We start from the raw sequence: 20,021 nt of genomic DNA on the forward strand, positions 1-20,021 counted from the left end.
AGAAAGTAAAAAAACCAACAGAAGAGAGGGTAGACTAGAAGATGAGGAGCGTATTTGAATAGAATACCAGCAATAATCCCCCCTTTCATAAATATTTATTCCTGCCATATTACAGTTATTTTTGTCTTCTTCTGACACAAAACGTCTCGCTGAAACACCACGGCTTCTGGATTTAAAGCTCTCTTCTCTTAGCAGGTTTGAGACAATTCAAGAAAGAACCCAAAGTAGCCGCTTCAAGATGCTGGACCAGCTCAGTTGAAGAGGGCTAGTTTGCTCTGTTTTATATTTATGTTGATTTACTAAATTGAGTTCATTTCCTTTTGTTTTATTTTTCATTATCCCAGTAAACCCATGTATATTATCACTATATTTAATAATCACAGTCTAGAGGTGTTCATGGTAAAAGTACTGCCTTTGCACAGGAGCCTGTTTCTAAAGAAACCCATGCTGTGAAATAGAGACTTTCCTACTGATCATCATAACTCTGTGTCTGAACAGTGATACCAACCACGTCAGAAGTCAACAAAAGGAGATTCAAGTTGAAAATTGCCTGAGGAATGTGTGCAGTGTCCAGAAAAACGAACCATAGTGGTTTCGTTTTGGTTTTTTTTATTTTAAATACAGAAGTCATGTTATTTCTGCACTTTAGAATAAAGCATGGAAGAAATTATCTCAGTGGGCAATTGTAACACTTTCTGAAAGTAATCCGTTTCAGATTTGAGATACTACAATAATCTTTACAAAATGTCTTTAAAAAAAAAAAAGATGTACTGTTAAGGTATTCCTTTTTTCATGCTGATGAATATCTAAATTGGTTTATGATGTTAGCTGACATTGGTACTGATTCTTTAGGTTGGTTGCTTTGTGGATTTCTTTGGTAGTGATAGCGAACCACATTTTAGATGACCTGATCATGTATGTATGTGCATACACATATACAAACACACTAATGGTAGGAAGCTTTTTTACGTGCTAGACTATTATATTTAGCAGTATGTCCTTGTAACTAGCCAATATCACAGCTTTTTAAAAACTAAAGATCACAATATTATATTAATATTTCATATTTGCCAATAGAGACATGGCAGAACAGGTATTGATATGTTTCCAGTGCCCGCTAACCTGTAAGAAGAAAAGAGAGATTAGAAGTGTCAAAATGAGTTGGCATTTTCTATAAAACATAGTATTTAGTTTATAATTAAAAGCAATCTTGAAGTCCAGGCTGAATTGTACTAAATCTACCATCTGGGTCAAACTCCAAGCTTGCTCAGAACTGTATTCTATTCTTAATATCAAGTCCGCAGTAGGTTGGCTTAGGTGACAAATGAGGTCTCTCCCTTCTCTAAAATTGAAAGACAAGAATTTTAGTTGCAAATTGTACAGATTGGAATTCTACATGTGGATATACTATGACCAACACTGGCTAATGTCTGGAAGCAGAGAAGAAAAGCGAGCAAGAGCCAATATTTAGGAGTCATGACAGCACTTCCATTCTTAACGGACTGAAATGCCTTTTAAAGTAAACTTTTCTATTTTTTTTTAGTCATTGGTACTTGTCATAAGTTGATAACGTGTTGAATTTTGAAAAGCTCTATGTCCCTTTTATTAGTCTTACCTTTTACCCCCAAGTCTATTGACTTGTCATTTTTACATTTTACACACACAATCTAGATATCAGATCTTATTTTAGCTTATAAGTGTTCATCTATTCTTCACAATGGATGACAAAAGAGTACTCCAGTGTCTTGGCAATACGTTCTAGCGTAGAGATATACATACAGTGTAATTCTATAAACTTATACCTCATTTGACTTAACCAAAATTGTCTTAGTCTCAATTCCTGCCACAATGAGGGAGCCTCGCAAACGCCTCTTTTCTAATCTATGGTATTGCCCTGGAAGAACTTGCCAGGGCAAGGCTGGCATGAGAAGTGACCACTGCCTTTCAAAGTCTATTTTCCTCGTAAACCAGTAAAGAGCTGTTGAATCCTGTAGCTGTAGCACACCTGGGCCAAAGGAAGGAAAGCCACAAGGATTGCACAGGTCATGCCCCTATGACAGAGTAGACATGAGTCTATGATAAAACGAACTAGAATTCACATGCAGTGCCTAATTTAGCACCAACTCCCATAATTGGAGTGAAATGGATCAAAGTTTGAATTAAGGCCGATGGTGAGGTAACATTGCTTTGTTGTACTTTTGAATAAGAGCTTCTCTTGATCACTATTATATATTTTTTCTAGAAAGTCTAAAGTTGAGAAGAGAATATATCGATCCTGACTTTTATTCCAATACTGGATGGAATAAGTTTTAGGGTAGAACTTTGTTCAGTTTGGATTTAATCTTTTGAAAAATAAATTCCTTGTTTACTTGTTTGATTACAGTTCTCTTTGTTATCTTTAAGAAGTAAGACTGCAAGGTGACTAGCATGTTCTGTGAATCTGCCATTCCTAAAAATTTTATAAACACTTGATATTTTTCACTGATAATTGATCGCTGCAATAAATATATATTGTGAAAATGCATCCACAATAAATGGAATTCCTCCAAATGTCTTTGCCTTGTGTATTTTTATGTACTATATTGATTACAAATAAGAGTTGTATCTGTTTTAACAAAGACGGTGGTATAGCAAAATGTATATTTCAGCTTGAGTCTTGGTTTCACTCTTTAAAAAAGAAAAGCCACTTCATATTTTTAAAGTAATTCTTATTACAGGCAATGTTATAATAAAATAGTGAAAATTGCTCTGATATGGACATGGATCAAATATGTATAGAAAAGGTTGGAAGAGGGATTAAAAAAATTCTCCTTCCAAAAAAATTATCAGATCTTCCCCCATCCTCCTTCATTCCCCATCTTGTCATACACCACCCTCTTCTTCCTAAGATGGGAGTACTGGTTCCCCAAAGGTAGTACCTTTTATAGTAGAAATGGCCATTTAATATATACCCTTCGTTTGTAGAATACTTACTATTTGCAATGCACTGACAATTACATTTAAATCCAGAGATTTTTTTCAGAGTAATTTTCCATATGTATGTAACACTGTTGGCATATATGAGGTTCTTTTCATAAAGGTTTAAATTGTGAGCCCAGAATTCCTGAACAGGCCTCTAAATCTTGCCCATAAGATTGGATAGAATTAGCCAAGTTACTGCAGCTTAAAAAATAATTAGTACTTTTTACTTCTACGTCCCAACAAGAAGGGCAATCAGTTTTAATGGTTACCAGAGGGGAGGTGGCTAGGAGTGTAGGTGAAATAGTTGAAGGGGACTAAGAGTACACTTACTGTGAAATGAGCACAAGGTGTTGAATAGAATTGTTGAATTGCTATATTGTACATCTGAAACCAATATACTACTGTATGTTAACTATAAAAAACAAAAGACAACAAGGTAATTGTCATCAAAGCCCATTCACAAAATTAAATAATGAGAAGAATACAGTCTGGTATTGGTGCCAAACTAATAGGATTAGGAATGGACGGAATTTAATTTTACAACGTGCATATTCAGATTATAAATTTAAAGAGTCTGTTGTAGAAACAGATCTGTATTATAGGGTTTTTTCATACCCTTGCTTCCACGTGTGCTCCAAATAGAAGAGTGGATTTTTAAAAATCTCATGACCCTAAATACGTGTTCTTCCACAGGACCAAGGAAATGACCTAACAAGGTCTTGACTTAAGTGCTCTGTTTGTGTCAAGCTTATTAATCATGTTGTCCAACATTCTATATCCTTACTGATCTTTTTTTCTGTTCCATATCTACTATTGAGAAAGGCATGTGAAAATCTCCCCATTTGATTGTGGACTTGTCTATTTTTTCCTTGTAATTTTGTTAATTTTGCTTTCCATATTTTAAGATAATGTTTTAGGTGCATGTGCAAATCTAGAATCGTTGTGTCTTTCTGGTTAATTGAATATTTTAACATTATGAAGTAACACTCTGTTTGCGTAGTGAAGATTTTTGCCTTAAAGTTTATGTTTTCTATCCTTAATATTGCTACAGTGGCTTTCTTTTGGTTAACACTTGCATGATGTAACTTTTCCCACCCCTTTACTTTCAGCCTTTGTGTAGCCTTTAGTTTTAGGTGCATGTCTTTAAAAATCATATGGTTTGGGTTCAGGCTTTAGTCTAGTCCGATTATCTTTGAGTTTTACCTGAAATATTTAGTCCTTTTATATTTAATGTGATATTTTCTCATTCAAATAGTATCTTAGTTATGTGCTACCTGTTCGATGCACTTTTTTTCTCTTGCCTTTATGCCAGGGCTACTTCTGCTTCAGAGCATACAGTGATCTACAAGAGGCAGCTAAAAGGCTGAGGTAGACTTTTGGCAATCCAGTGGGGCCAAAAGAAAAAAAAGAATATTCTGTCAAAGATGAGGACTTGTGAAACTACTTCCCACTTATGGGTCTACAGAGAGCTGCCTCCTGAAAGTAAGGGTGAGCTTGAAATAATCTGGTCCTTACACAGATTGCCACCTTCCTACTTTTGGGAACAACTGTATTATTCTAGTGGGGAGATAAATGATAGGTGATAGATATTAAAAGTTACAAAATATTGAGTAACAATTCAAGAATTTAAGAGAAAAATATCACAAGGTTCTAGGACATAACTGTCAAAGAATTGTGTAGTACATGATTGTCACTGTTTAGAGAGGGGAGAAAATATTTCAGCGTGGGGTAATGAAAGAAAAGTATTTGCCTTACATTCTTTGGTACCCCCAAAAATATACCCAGTGCACCACACATAATGGTGTTTGATAAGTGATATGGTGATTTCATGAGCAACCTAATTTATAAACTCTCTTCTGGATGTACTGCTGTCAAGTTTTAGACTTGACAAGTTTTAGAGTTTTTAGACTTCTGAGAGGTTTATTTGTTTAGTAACATTTTTGTTCCCAGATTTATAATTACTCTGTCATCTCAGCCCTGCGTTTCAGCTCCATGAAGATGGCTGACCTCTTGCTTAACTCAATGCGGATTTAATAGCAGAGTTTTACCAAGACATGCTTTTAGTGATGTTGGCTTTTGCTACGTTGAAATATGATTACCCAAAACTGTCTCATTAAAATATGTTGTAGAAGGCCCAACTGGTCAATTCTGGCTGGATAAAGAAGATTCATTCAATAAACTCATATGGAATGTACTAACATAAAAATTATGTGAAAGAACTATAGTCATACAGAACACAAGATTAATTTCTTAGCTAGTTTTTAGCCTTACCTAGCATTCTTCCACACAAACCTACTTTTCTTAGAACAAATGCTGTCTTTTGTACATCTGGTGCCTGCCAAGTGTAGCATCACAGGTGCTTTGAGTTTTTTCAAATGATGGAAATCAGCTGTCCTAAGTGCACTGGGGTTTCTAAATCCTTGGTAAACATCAGAATCAATGGTAGAAATCATGGAAATCATGTAGTTTCCAGTCCCAGGAGATTCTTATTTAGTAGGTCTAGAGCTGAGTTGTAGAATACTGCTTTGCTATTCAAATACCTATTTGTAAAATGCAGATTCTGATACAATAGGAGTGGGGAGGGCCTGAGATTCTGCATTTCTAATAGGTTCCCAGGTGATGCTGCAGTGGCTGTGGCTGCTGCATTGGGGAACACATTTCAAGTAGCAAGGTCTCTCACCCTAGGCTCTGTGTGGGAATGTGTGCTCCAAAGATTCTCACTAAATACAACAGAATCAGATCACTTGCTATGATAGAACACTTTATGTATGAACTGTCAATCCTTACATCAACCTTAGAACATAGGTGCCATTTATTATCTCCATTCTATAAGGAAACTGAGACCCAGAGAGATTAATAACTTACCCACGGCCATATGGCTAAGTATTCTGGTTCCAGAGTCCACACTCTTAACCCCCTATGCTAGTTTTTCTCAAACTTCAGGGTGCATCAGGGTCATCTGGACGGCTTGTTAGAGCACAGATTGCACCACCTCAGAGTTTCTGATTCAGGTGTGAGGATTGGCATTTCTGACAAATTCTCACATGATGCTAACGCTGCGCAGGTCCCAAGGATCGCACTGAAAACCAACCCTCTTTGCCAGACCGATTCCAATTTTCCCAAGAATACATCTTGGAAACTGACATCCCTCATGCCCATCAGGCCTGTGTTTTCCAATTACTTGCTGAATATTTTTACCCAAATCTCTCCAGAAGATGCTCTGTACATTCTGATCTGTGTTCTCGTATTGTCCCTTATCTAACATATCAGCCTTATTTTTTTTCCCTTTGTAAGTTCACTGAAACCAAGCTTGAGTCCACTTCATCTGAAAAACTTACCCTATGACCTCAGCACACCCACTGTTATCTGAACCTTTATTCTGGTTAGCTATTTAATACCCCCTGTAGAGCGCCTGCCTTGTGGACATTAGGCACTGGACTAGACAATCAGAATGCAAAGGGGAAGCTCAGACCTTCCCTTCCAAAGGCTCAGAAACTATTAGAGAAAGCTACATATTGACATTACAGTTTGGTGAGTCCTAAGCAGAGATTTATACCAAGTGTTATAGTTGTACAGCAGAAGAATCCTCAACTCAAGATGGATCCTGCTGGCTCAACCAGAGCGTATTTTCCTCATGGACAATCACCAGATCTTACAGCACCCTTAGTTCTTAGCACTACACCTTTCACATGCTAAACACTCAGCAAAATGTTTATACATATTCATTGAAGACCTACAAATATTAGTCAACATTAGGCACTAGACATACAAAGATAACTAAAGGCCTAGCCCCTGCCCTTAAGGGGCTTTGATATTAAGTAGTAGGAAACAGAAATGAATACATAAAATGCAATAATGTGTTGACGTTATGACAGGGGTAGGTTAAGACAGAGGCCCAGAGGACAGAGTTGTCTAAAAGAAACTCAGAAGGGTACTTCTGGGACAAAGGTGGCCAGCTGCTCCTAAGAAGGCTAACTGGGTGACATGAACATGCTTCAGTTCAAACTCTGCTATTAAGCTTTACAGCCTGAAAAAACGATTTGGTCAGCATCCAGAGAAGGAATCTATTTCTCTTCTTTTATGGCTGTACCAGTAAATTAGCCAAGCTCAGAAACCCAGTATACTATATAAAGTCAGAATGGCAGTGCACTCGTTTGCAATGAGAAATTGCCTTTATGGGAACCCTAGGCTCCTGTGACCAGCATTATTTTTCTGTGAACTGAGGTGCTATTTCCAAGGGAGGGGGCTTCCAAGAGAATCACTAAAGACTAGACATGTCTGACTGAAGGGGAGGCTGGCATTTTGCTTCCTGTTGGATGGCTGCCTAGCCAGGAGTTGGCTAATTTGTCTCTATGCTACCTGAGCTCACAGAACAGGGAATTGAAAAGAACCAGCTAGATAGGACAGCACAGTGCCAGTGTACAGAAGACAGCTAGGTCCCATATGTGCCCACCAGTCCTAGAGCTGCTTGTGAAGATGACAATGGGTCAGTGGTGACACTCTTTCATCACACTCTTTACATCCCATGATGTAGGGATCATCACAACAAGGCAAGTAGATGCCCAAGTATCAGAGTGATATGGTATCATTGTCACCAATTGGAGGTCCATTGGTCAAATGATAATGACAGCTAACATTTATTGGGTCCTTACCATGTTCCAGCTACTTTCTAAGCACTTTACATGTTATTCACTCATCTAAGCCTCACAACAACCCTACAGGATAGGCGCTACAGATCTCTCTTGACTTATGATAGGGTTACATCCCAACAAACCCACCGTAAGTTGAAAATATCGTAGGTTGAAAATGCATTTAACACACCTAACCCGTCAAACATCATTGCTTAGACTAGCCTACCTTAAACATGTATAAGTCTACATTTATATCAGCCTACAGCCGGGCAAATTACGTAACACAAAGCCTATTTGATAACAAAATATTGGATATCTCTTGTGATTTACTGACTATTGTACTGAAAGTGAAAAACAGGATGGTTGAATGGGGACAGAATGGTTGTAAGTATATTGATTGTTGATCCTCATGACTTTGTGGCTGACTGAGAGCTGTGGTTCCCTGCCACTGCCCAGCATCATGAGAGAGGACCATCCTGCATATGGCTAACCCAGGAAAAGATTCAAATTCAAAATTCCAGGTATGGTTTCTCCTGAAATCATATTGCTTTCATACCATTGTAAAATTGAAAAATCATAAGTTGAACCATCGTAAGTAGGGGACCTTCTGTACTTTATTATCGTCACCCTACATGTAAATAAATTGAGGCACAGAGAAGGTAAAGAATTTGCTCAAGATCATACAGCCATTAAGTGGCAGAATATTTGACCCCAGGCAGTTGGCTCCTGAGCCCACGCTCCTAATCTCTATTCCCCACCGTCTCTCACAAGAGATTGTTACTGCCTTGGAGTGTGCCTTGAAGAAAGCCTCTCATTAGGGGGCACGTCAGAGTCACCAACCTCATGGAGCCCACAAAGAGCAAGAACAGCACTTGAGACCAACTGTGTAGACTGCAATTGGGCCCAGTTAGAGACATTTGCCCTCTCCCTCCCCAGCCCCTGCTCATCCTAACACAAGGACCTGGCACGTGGAAGGAAGCCAGGATGAATGTAAATAGGAAAACACCAACTCATTCCCACTTCCCAAGACATCAGAGGTAGGGATAGATCTAGGCTGCCAGGGCTGGGGGGGGGGGGCGGGGGTAGAGGAGGAGGAAGATTTGATTCCAGTTTGAAACTGACACTTAAAACGTGCTTAACACTAAATGTCAGAATAAAAATCTTAAATACCAAAATGAAACTGTTTTAGTAGCTGAAAGTGGCTAGCAAGTTTTGGACTGTGGCAACACATCCTCCGTGGAAAACGGGATTTCTCCACTGCACAGTTCAGAGGCAGTTATCGGCGGGGGGGGGAACCATTTCATGGTTTTTGTCCTGAGACTTCACACTCAGCATGGGAACCATTCTTTCTCTTTTGAGGTGATTCATCCTATCCATGATTTGTTGAGCAGGCAGGGGGCATTCTTACTTACTAGCCTCATTTCCAAGTGTTTAGGAGAATAATGCTTCACTATAGTCTCCAGATTTAGACACATTATACAAACTAATAATACAAACTAACTGAACCAATGATAGATTAGGAAGGACTTCACTATGGGGATGACACTTGAGCTGAGTCTTGGTTAGTTAATCGGCTGGGACGGATCTCAAGGTTTGAGCTTGGAAACAGTTTGAGAAGTTTGGCCCTATAGCAGGACATTCTAAACCCAGATCATCTGAGGAAAGCCAAGTTGGGTACTTGAGCACCCCAGGGCTCTCAGGACTTAGTATGGCTTCCTCAGCCAAACTGTGACAAGACCTTTATAGCCATATAACCGATAACTTCTGTGATGTCACAAATAACTCCTGATTGCCCTAGTTATTTAAGGCATTTAAGTCTCTGCTCAACAAATTCAAAGTGATAAACTTACACAAAATAAGTTACAGTCCTAACACAACTTACATTTGGGCATGTTGCTAAAGAGAATTTTCCTCCTGATTCCCACACTAGTAATTGTGCTCTCTAGAGTATTGTTTTAGTTTTTCTTTTCCTCTTTTCTTGCTCTGGTTATAGTGCCTTTTGTACTGCAGGCTTAGAGTAGATAAATTCACCAGAAAACAGGAGGAGGGGAAGTTGGTGCAGGAGTAAAGTTGCCTTGCCAAGCAGCCAAAGTTGTCTATATAAGGAGTCCGTCCTGTGAGCTTCTCAAGATAAGATTATAGGAAACGGGAACAAAATCTCAGACCGACAGAAAGCCCTTAGTAGAAGCTTACTCCAGGCCTTACTTTCATTCTACTTAAGGAATTTCACTGTATACTACCATCTGAAATAAAGTAAAAAAAAAAAAAAAAAAAAAAAGTTAAAAAGAAGCAGGTAGTTAAAACCATTTAAAATTTACTTAAGAAACCCTAATGAAACCTCCTTCTTGATAATGATACTGGCTCACGCTATGTTTCACCTCATCAGGACTGCCTAGTGTAATTCTTAACCCTGTCTTGTCTCAGAGCCTTTGTTCTTGCCACTTTCCCTACCTGGCAAGGTCTTCTCTGGACGTCAGTATGGCTCATCCCTCTGCTTTTGGTCTCTGCTCAAATGACTCCTGGTTACAGAAGCTTGCTGGACACCCTATCGAAAGAGCTACCCTAGGACACCTGGCTGGCTCAGAGCATGTGACTCTTGATCTCATGGTCCTGAGTTTGAGCCCCACGTTGAGTGTGGAATTTATGAGAGAGAGAGAGAGAGGGCTACCCCTACCAAGGCCCACCCACCCAGAGTACTTCCAGTGCTCTTTATTTTTCCTTGCTTTTATTTCTCTCCATAGCAGTTATCATCACCTGAGGGAGTGTTTTTAATTGGTTTGCCTGTCTTCTCCCATAACCTCCATGAGGAATGTCTGTTTGGTTTCCTGCAACAGCCTTACACAGCAACAATCCCTGACTAGTAGGGGGATTTCAATAAAAATTAGTTGAATGAATGAAAGAATAAAGGATTATGATTTTCAAAGTTTTTTTTAAATTCCTCAACATTTATTTACATGCTAAAATAATGTTCATCTATAGGATTGCTTGAAATATGCTCATGTAAATATTTGGACTAAAAATCATGAGACTTAAGTAGCTGCTCTGCCTTTAATTTCCTGTGTCCCCTGGTTAGACCATTTCTTGGGGCTTCTTCACCTTGTTCATCTGACATTCAATGGCTTGCAACCATGACTCTAAAGTCCAACCGAAAAATAGAGTCCTTATTTAAATATTCTTTGCGCACGTCACTTTTAGTTACATACGTACGGCATAAAACAAGGTGCAACAAGGCACCTGATGGGGTTCAGGGCAAGCATCCACCACCTGCATGCCACTTGGCATGCAGATTATTTTGAGCTGAAGACAGTGTAGGCCCAAAGGCTCAGGAGCAGCTTTTTATAGAGTTCCCGGTCCAGGAAAACAGCCATCACCAGAGATAACTGCAGAAAGTATGCACTAGGGGTAGTAAGTTGGAGGGAGCTTGGCAGGGCATGTTCAATTCCTCTCTGTGTCCCATTGTCTCTGCGTGGCAAAGGCAGGTAAACATTTGTTTACCAAACATTTGCTCTTCCCATCTTCCTATGAATTGTCTTCCTGCCCTTTGACGCCCCAGACTCCACTCTCTCCTTAGTTCAGGATGGCATATGAGCCTCAGGTGTCCATCTTGGACCCTCTCATGCCAATGTAAGGTGCCCATGTGGAAGAAATTAAACTTATTTTTCTCCTATTAATATACCAGCCAAAAGAACTTAAAAAGAGTAAAAATGTTTCCAAACATCTTAAGACTTTTTTTCAGCTACACTGGAACAACGGTTTAGACCAGGGGGAAATCAAGGTGATTTCAGGAATAACGTCTTCAAGTCTCTTATGGACCAGGGTGTCTACGTCTGTTATGGAAAGACCCCATTTAATTAGAAAAGACCATGCACGTAACATGATGTGCGTAGCGCCTCAGAAGGTCCGAAGTGCTCGGTGTGTTTGCTAACAAGTATGATACTTAAAGAATCTCTGAGCTGGGAAGAATTTAGAGTTCACCCTGGTATATCTATCACTCCTCTACCAAGTATTTAGAGAGAAGTCTCGTTTCCTGAATGAAGATCACTAGTCACACAATCGCGCAGAATGCAGTTCTGTGTGGGTACAAATAAAGACTAACAAGGCTCAAGTCTTAACCAGTACGTTCTACTGCCTCCTTGGATAAAGGACAATCGACGCGGAGAAGCGAAGGGACAAATCGCCGCCCGCTCCTCGCCTCTCCTAAGATTCCCCCCGCCCCAGGTAGGGCGCTCCACGCTAACTCCCTTGGGAACTCTCTCCGCCCCCCCTCTCCTCGGCCCCTCGTTCCCGTCATCCTCTGGGCTCTCCCCTTCCTCTGGCCGAAATCCCGCGTGGGCTCTTCTCGGCGCTGGTCGCTAGGTGATTCCCGAGGGCGCTCGGAAGTCTCGCGAGGGTGGTCCCGTTGCTCAGGAAACGGAGGGCCTCGCCTCTCGGTGAAGGGCGTGGCTGGAGCTGTTGAACTACCCCCGCGTTCCTTCCAGACGCTGGACCCTAGGTGTCTCGGGCGGAACGGCTGCGCCCCGCAGGGACGGGACGACTGGCCTGGGCGGAGGACTCGGGGCGGGGGCGAGGGCCCGGCCGAGGCGGCCCCGAAGGAAGAGACTTCGCAGACGGGCCGCCCCCTGCGGGAAGTGAGCGCGCGTGGAAAGACCGCGCGTCCCAGAAAATGAGCTCCTCCCCACACTGCCTGGTCCAGAAGTGAGCGTGGGAGGCACACCTTGCAGACACAACTTGGGGCTTAAAAGTCCTTCCCACTGAGAAAGTCACCGTGCCTGTCCGCAGACCCGCCCTGCGTGGCTGGGCGTGGAAACGCCTGCTTTTGCCTCGTCTGCTTCAGCCGTGGAAGACACACAGGAAGCGCCCATTAGATAATCTGTGTGTGTGTGTGTGTGGCTTTCCTGAAATTCAGGTTTCACTGCTCAGGTCAGCACGTTGGCGTGCCTCCTATGTTCATGTTAGGAAATAGAGCGAGGATTTATGCCACGTTTTCCAAATGTGGAATTGTGACGATCCCCCCCAGGCTGAAACTTCGGTCTCTTAATACTGAAGGTGTCATCTCTATTGCATGAGTTATTTGCTCTCTGTAGAGAGGAGCATAAACCAATAGATTCGAAATTGGTAAATTCCTTTGGTCTCTCAAAAATAATAGAGTCTTGGCAAGGAATTTGATATTCCGTTGTCTTAACCACTTGGGAGGATGTTTGCATGGAAGGAGTAGTGGTCACCGCCAATACAACCTTCGGATAGCTATTGAGATTTAAGAATAATTGACTATTAGAACAGAGACAGTATCTTACAGAATAGTAACCAAAATCTAAGGAGAAAAGTCTGTTGTAGTCCTTTGAACTTTTGGTCAATTGAAAACTAAAGCAGAAAAAAAGATTTTTTTTTAAGCTGTGCTGTTAGATATCACTGCCTGAGTAACTATAATTTTCCTTTGACCCATGATCTTTTTATTTTTTTTTATTTTTACTTTATTTATTTATTTATTTATTTATTTCTTTATTTTTGATCCATGATCTTTTTAAATGCCTCAGGATCATTCTGAACTTACTATGCTGTGTGGTATTGGGAATACAGGATGTGAATGATTTGGCTGTGTAGCCTGGAAATTTCTTTTTCCAATACATTATTTACTTGATTAGCCTTTCCTTGTGATTTTTGCCTCTTTTTCATGGAAATGGAAAATGTCTTCAGTTTTTTGAAATTGAATGTCTAATTAGCTGAGTCCTAATATAGCTTTTAGAGAAGCCTGTTGTCACTGTTAATAAAATTGACTAAAAGGTTGGGGTACTCATTTAATGTAATAAACACCTTCAACTTAAACAGAAAACTGTCAAATAAGTTCCCTAGAAATTGTTTTACAGCCTACCTACATGATAAAAGAAATTTCAAGCCAGATATTGCCAGAAATGTCAGAAGATTCAGAAAAGGAAGACTATTCAGACAGAACGATCAGTGATGAAGATCAATCAGTATGTTTTTCTCAACTTCATTCCACTTAATTTCAGATAAACCGTATGTTATAAAATATAAATTTCCCGGTAAAAATATTACAAAATCAGTTGGATGTGAAAATCAATTCGATGTTTAAATCACTTGTCACTGAAGTTGGAAAATAATTTGAAAGCCAAGATATTGCTGTGTGCAGTATGCCCTGTCTAGAAAGAGAACCCGGATTGGTATTGTTTTTTGAGAAATTATTTTGGCTAAGATTCTTCTCAGTTTTACTTAAAAGTGTGTATTAAATCATTACTAAGGTTTTATTTTTATAATTCTTCTTCACTTACGTGTTTTCTGTGTTACATCATAATATGTATCATAATACTGCAGCCTCCTATGTTCTAAATCTACTGTTTGTCACCACAATAGGTTTAATGTGGCTCTGATGTAACAAAGGGACACGGAGGAAGAAAAAGGGAAAAACAAAGCACAGTATTTCAAAAGAGTTTGCCTGGTTCTAGTACATATTTCTGAGAGATTTCCTTCACATTTTAGTAAAATATAAATTACCATGTATCTAAGTTAAGGTCCCAAAATAAGCTCCCTATTAGCCCTCTAAGTCTATGGCTTTTTGTGCTTCTTTTCTTTTAATTTTATTCATAGCTTAAATTGGGTTGCCAAGTTTACCAAGAATCTTTAAACTTTATTCCCTCCCTGCAATCATTAATCTGACTTTACCCAATGAAAGGAGGATGAAAGATAAAGGCTTGAAGGTTTGAGGATATTTGAAGTGTTTGGCACTTTGAGACTGGTAGTCCCTAATAATCCTTTAATTTTTTTCATTTATTAAAGATTAAAAAGAGGCACTCAATTCTCACTACTAAAATAGATGTAAAAAATTTCTGGATTTGGAAGCTGTTGGTTTTTAAAAGAATATTTTAAAACTCTTTTTGTTTTAGGATGAGGATAACTTCATGAAATTTGTAAGCGAAGATATCCACCAGTGTGCGCTTTTAACAGGTTTGAACTTATCCATATTTTCTTCCTTCCCTTTATGATAAAACCTTGAGTGAATAAATAGCAAATGAAAAATTCACTCAAGGTCCATGAAAAATAAGAAAATTAAGAAACTAGAAAAAAAGATTGAATAATATAGGAATGTATTCTGATACTGGATAAAGAGAGAAAATGTATCCACTCTTATAAGAATTTTTTAGAGCTCAAACTGTAAAGGTTTTAGGTAAACCTGATATTGAATGAAACTAAATAAAAGTGGTCATTACTTTATGAAGGACTACACTTAACATAAAGATTTACATAGGCATTTCTTTAAATAATTAGCTCTTAAATTTACAGTATGACTCGAGTTACAGTACACAGTGTTTTTAAAGTACATTTTTATTTTTTTTAATGTTTATTTTTGAGACAGAGGGAGACAGAGCGCGAGTGGGGGAGGGGCAGAGAGAGAGGGAGACACGGAATCTGAAACAGGCACCAGGCTCTGAGCTGTCAGCACAGAGCCTGATGTGGGGCTCAAACCCACGAACCGTGAGATCATGACCTGAGCCGAAGTCAGTCGCTTAACTGACCGAGCCACCCAGGTGCCCCTACAATACATCTTTTTTAATTTATTTTATTTATTTTTTTTTTTAACGTTTTTATTTATTTTTGAGACAGAGACAGAGCATGAACGGGGGAGGGTCAGAGAGAGGGAGACACAGAATCTGAAACAGGCACCAGGCTCTGAGCTGTCAGCACAGAGCCCGACGCGGGGCTCGAACTCACAGACCGTGAGATCATGATCTGAGCTGAAGTCGGCCGCTTAACCGACTGAGCCACCCAGGCGCCCCAATACATCTTTTTTTAAATGAAGTATGCTTGTACAGAGTTTTTTTAATAAAGCCATTCACTTGCAAAAGTACATATATGTGGAATCTTTGTGTATACTTGATTTTTAAAAATGTATACATTTAGAGTTTTAAAATACTAAAATATTTCTTCTAAATATCCACATATCTATCACAGATGATCTGAAATTGAAGATAAGGCCTTAATTCTTTTCTTTTTTCTTTTCTCTCTCTCTCTCTCTCTCTCTCTCTCTCTCTCTCTCTCTCATCGTAAAAGTCTTTCAAGATACCTACTATTCTCAGTTTGATATGTATCCCTCTAGACCTTTTTCTTTGCACTTAGACACATCTCTATGCCCATACTCATAAAATATTTGTAGTACTAGTTTATGGACATCTTGCCACCCTTTTTTGCTTTTTAAAATTTTGCCAGTCTGTTGGAAAAAACAAGGTAACTCACTGTTTTAACCAGTGTCATCTTTATTGCTGAAGAAACTGAGAATTATTCCATATGCTTGTCTATTTATGTTTCCTCTTATAATGAATTCCCTGTTATAGTAATCCTTTGTTAATGTTGCTTCCATGATTTAGAATTATTTTGATGTTAAGTTTATCATTATTCATTTGTGGCTGTTTATTTTTAAATCTGTTTAAGCTACAGAGGCCTTCCCTACCCCAAGGTCATCATTATAATCATATAAGTTTTCTCTAAATACTTCGAATTTTGTATTTAATTTCTCTATAATTTACACTCATGAGCAGTATGAGATTGATTTAGTTTTATTTCCTACTTCATAGCTACCTTGCCATTTTTGAGTCATACTGTGAATTAGACAAAATGTGGTCTCTTCACATAATGAAAAACTAGATGCTTAGTAACTGTTGAAAAAATGGATCTAAATAACAATCCGGAGAAGTAGCAGGGAATATTATTATTCCTTATTTACATATAGTAAAATTTATGTTCAGAGAGGCTGCATTAGCCAAGAAAAATCATATAGAAACAAAGTGATGGAATAGAACTCAATTGGTCTGACATCTAGTCCAGCTTGATATATCTGTTATCGTACAAAAATAGCCCAAAACTAAATCTAGGTAAAAAGCCACATTTTAGAGGTAGAAGAGCAAGAGGAGTCAGACAAATGGAAAACGAAATATGTGAAAGGGAGAAAACAGGAAAGTATAGCATCATAAAAGACAAGGTACATGAGGGGTGATTATCCACATCAAATTGATGTCCCACAGTTATCCCATTGAAAGAGACAGGGCCTCTGCGCTGCCTACTTGTGTTGTATTCTTTGTGAATTATGTGCTTGGGGTTGTGTCACACAGTGACCCTAGAATGAGCACTGAGAAAAATTTGTGACAGAGTTCACTAGCAACCCTTGAGAATATTCTTCTAGTAGGCGGTGAGGAATTATGATCGTGGACAAATCGTTGCCTCGGTGTGATTAAGTTTAAGAAGACTCGGCAGTAAACAGTTTGCTAGAATAACTGCGAGAAATAAATGTTTTTGGAGTAGCACAGAATTTAGCATAATAGTATCTGAGGTCAAAAACTACTTTTTAGCTATGTAAAGATCAATTGTTACAAAATTTCAATAGTAATTTTTATTTGTTTATTTATCTTTTATTTTTTAGAGAGAGAGGGAACAAGGGATGGGCAGAGGGAGAGGGATAGAATCTTAAGCATAGGCTGACTCAGGTCTCCCATCTCACAACCATGCGATCATGACCTGAGCCAAAATCATGCGTTGGAAGCTTAACCGACTGAGCCACCCAGGTGCCCCAGTAATTTTATTTTTTAAGTGCCATGAATTATAATATCCACAAATATTTATAAATTGATGGTATTGGAAGGGAAAAAGGAATGTATTAAAAAATTATAGAAATTGGGGTTTTGCTTCTTATCACTCATGATTGTGTTGAATCATTTTTCAGCTAACTCTGTTGGTGACCCATTTTTCCCCCGGACTACCCAGATACTGTTGGAATATCAACTAGGGAGATGGGTGCCACGTCTTCGTGAACCACGAGATTTGTATGGTGTTTCTTCTTCTGGTCCGCTGAGTCCAACACGGTGGCCGTACCACTGTGAGGTCATTGATGAAAAAGTCCAGCATATTGGTATGTTCCTAGATGTTTTTGGAATTCAAATATTAGCAAACTTACTTTGCCAAACTTAATGAGGAGACTCATGGTGTTAGAACAGTGCGTTCCAACAGGAATATAACATAAGCTGTATGTATCATTTAAAATTTTCTAGTGGCCACATTTTAAAAAAGGAAAAAGGGGCCCCTGGGTGGCTCAGTTGGTTGAGTGTCCGACTTCAGCTCAGGTCATGATCTCATGTCTCATGGGTTCGAGCCCTACATTGGGCTCTGTGCTGACAGCTTGGAGCATGAGCCTGCTTCAGATTCTGTGTTCCCTCTTTCTCTCTCTGTGCCTTCTCCACTCGCGCTCTGTCTCTGTCTCTCAAAAATAAACATAAAAAATATTTTTTTAAGGAAAATAAGTGAAATTGATTTCAAAAATATATTTAATTTAGGGGCGCCTCGGTGGCTCAGTCGATTAAGTGTCCAACTTCGGCTCAGGTCATGACCTCAGAGTCCATGAGTTCGAGCCCCACATCCAGCTCTGTGTTGACAGCTCAGAGCCTGGAGCTGCTTCAGATTGTGTGTCTCCCTCTCTCTTTGCCCCTCCCCTCTTGAGTGCTTTCTCTCTTTCAAAATTAACATTAAAAAAATTGTTTTAATATATATTTTATTTAAGCCAAATATATCCAAAATATCTTGCATTCTTTTTTTTTTCATATGAAATCTTCAAACTCTGGTGTGCATTTGCACTGCATTTCAGTTTTAAGCCACATGTGCTTAAAAGAGGAACTTAAAACGTGCCAGAGTTTTGTAATTCTCAACAATTCCAAATAGCATGACGGTTCCAGTCACATTCAAACTCTTATGTAGAGTGAGGTTGCAGACAGAGGGTATGCCAGATGGCTGTGTAATCTTGCTCTTTTTTTCTCCCTACCTCTTTCTCCTTCCCCTCCTGCCCTACCACCACACTGAATATCTTCCTTCTCCTGTGTGTCTTTATACTCTTCACCTTCTGCCTTTCTCCCTTTCGCCATTGCCCTTCCTTTCTTATTTTCTATCTTTGTGCCCCTTTGTCGTTTTTCTCTCCTCTCCCACTTTATGCTTCTTTCCTTCAGTGTATGTTTTATGGACGTGAAGTGTGCATATTTCAGTGAATATTTTTATGTTTCTGTATGTGTGCATTCTCAAATTTAGTTTTCATTCAGTGGTTTACAGCCTTATCTTCCCAATTCTCACACACAAATGATAGAAACATTCCTATTAGCACTTCCTCATTGCCACTGTTTTCCACTTTGTATTAATTATAGCATATTATAATGCTATAATAATATTATTGCCATGTAGAGATATTATTAGACATTCACTGGTGAGTAAAATTAAAAACCATCTATACTTACTATAATTGTCTACACTTACTTAAATTAGATGCTACTTACACATTCTTATAAACTAACTTTTCTCTTTATATTATTTGATGGAGAAAGGGTAAAGGAGAAGTCTGTCTCCCCCTCTCTGATTGACTCTCTCTCCCTCCCTCCCTCCCATCCTCCCTCTTTCTCTCCCTCTCCCTCTCTCCCTCTCTCCCTCTCTCCCTCTCTCCCTCTGTGTGTGTGTGTGTGTGTGTGTGTGTGTGTGTGTATATATATATTTACATATATATATGTATATGTATATATGTGTATGTATATATATATATATGTATGTATATGTATGTATATATGTATACACACACACACACACACACAGGCTTCAGATGACTTCTAAGTCAAAAGTTCCAGCTGAGTGTTTATGCCCCTGTGGTCATATGGTCAAGCCAGGCTGTCTGATTCTGCCAAATGAAAACCACCAGTAGATAAACTGCCCATGGTGGGTACCAGGGGAGTTTCAGACTTTAAATAGCACATTATAAATCTTAACTGTCCTTATCTTGGCCAACTGTCAAAGCTAGATATCCATACTTCCCCGGATATAAAAATAGAGCTTTTCTGCTTTAGCTATAAATGAACTCTGTCCTACACAACTATATATCTTAAAAGTCTTTCCACATCAGCTCACATATATCAGTCTTTTTTTATATAAATTGGTTTATTAGATTTAATTGGGTAAACAATATTTTCTGTAACTGCTACCTTATTAATGAATTTTAGATGTTTCTAGTCTTTGGCTCTGACAAACAGAACTACATGAACATTCTTTTATATGTGTCCTATTGTGTGTGTGTGTGTGTGTGTGTGTGTGTGTGTGTGTAGTGTTGGAAGTAAATGCCTAGATTTCTGGTTAAAATAATACTGCCAAATTGCCCTCCAAGAGGAGCTGTAATAATTTATAGTCATACAAACAATTTATATGAGCATGGTTGGGGTCTTCAAGATTACCCTCAGGTTCAATGATTATAGAAGGACTCCTAGAACTCAAAAAACTGCCATACTCATGGTTATGGTTTATTACATTGAAATGATACAGATTAAAATCAGCAAAGGTTAAAAAAATCAGCAAAGGTAAAAGGTACATAGACTAGAGTCCAGGATAGATCAGGCACAAGCTCCA

The 20,021-nt window shown here is 38.9% G+C and overlaps 2 protein-coding genes across 23 annotated transcripts in view; both read left to right on the forward strand.

Moving 5' to 3' along the window:
- The window catches only part of CALD1 (caldesmon 1), a 188,069-nt gene extending 185,515 nt beyond the window's left edge, over nucleotides 1-2,554 (forward strand). For 9 of the 10 annotated variants that reach the window (XM_078439149.2, XM_078439159.2, XM_060633197.3 and 6 more), the window contains one exon: nucleotides 193-2,554. In XM_078439149.2, the coding sequence (XP_078295275.2) occupies nucleotides 193-201 (9 nt within the window). In that variant the 3' untranslated portion in view covers nucleotides 202-2,554. The remainder of the gene's footprint in view (nucleotides 1-192) is intronic. The other variant, XM_078439175.2, reaches the window with a different exon arrangement.
- A 9,391-nt stretch (nucleotides 2,555-11,945) lies between these two features.
- The window catches only part of AGBL3 (AGBL carboxypeptidase 3), a 71,731-nt gene continuing 63,655 nt past the window's right edge, over nucleotides 11,946-20,021 (forward strand). For 5 of the 13 annotated variants that reach the window (XR_013552553.2, XM_078439026.2, XM_078439038.2 and 2 more), the window contains exons 1-4: nucleotides 11,946-12,512; nucleotides 13,457-13,564; nucleotides 14,492-14,552; nucleotides 17,320-17,505. Coding sequence is in view for 12 of the 13 variants with exons in the window: in XM_078439026.2 (XP_078295152.1) it covers nucleotides 13,466-13,564; nucleotides 14,492-14,552; nucleotides 17,320-17,505 (346 nt within the window). In the remaining variant the exon portion in view is untranslated. Of the gene's footprint in view, nucleotides 12,513-13,442; nucleotides 13,565-14,491; nucleotides 14,553-17,319; nucleotides 17,506-20,021 lie in introns of all 13 variants that reach the window. The other 8 variants (XM_078439011.2, XM_078439022.2, XM_078439018.2 and 5 more) reach the window with 6 other exon arrangements.

Source organism: Panthera onca, chromosome A2 (genome assembly GCF_046562875.1).
Source record: "Panthera onca isolate mPanOnc1 chromosome A2, mPanOnc1 haplotype 2, whole genome shotgun sequence".
NCBI lineage: Eukaryota > Metazoa > Chordata > Mammalia > Carnivora > Felidae > Panthera > Panthera onca.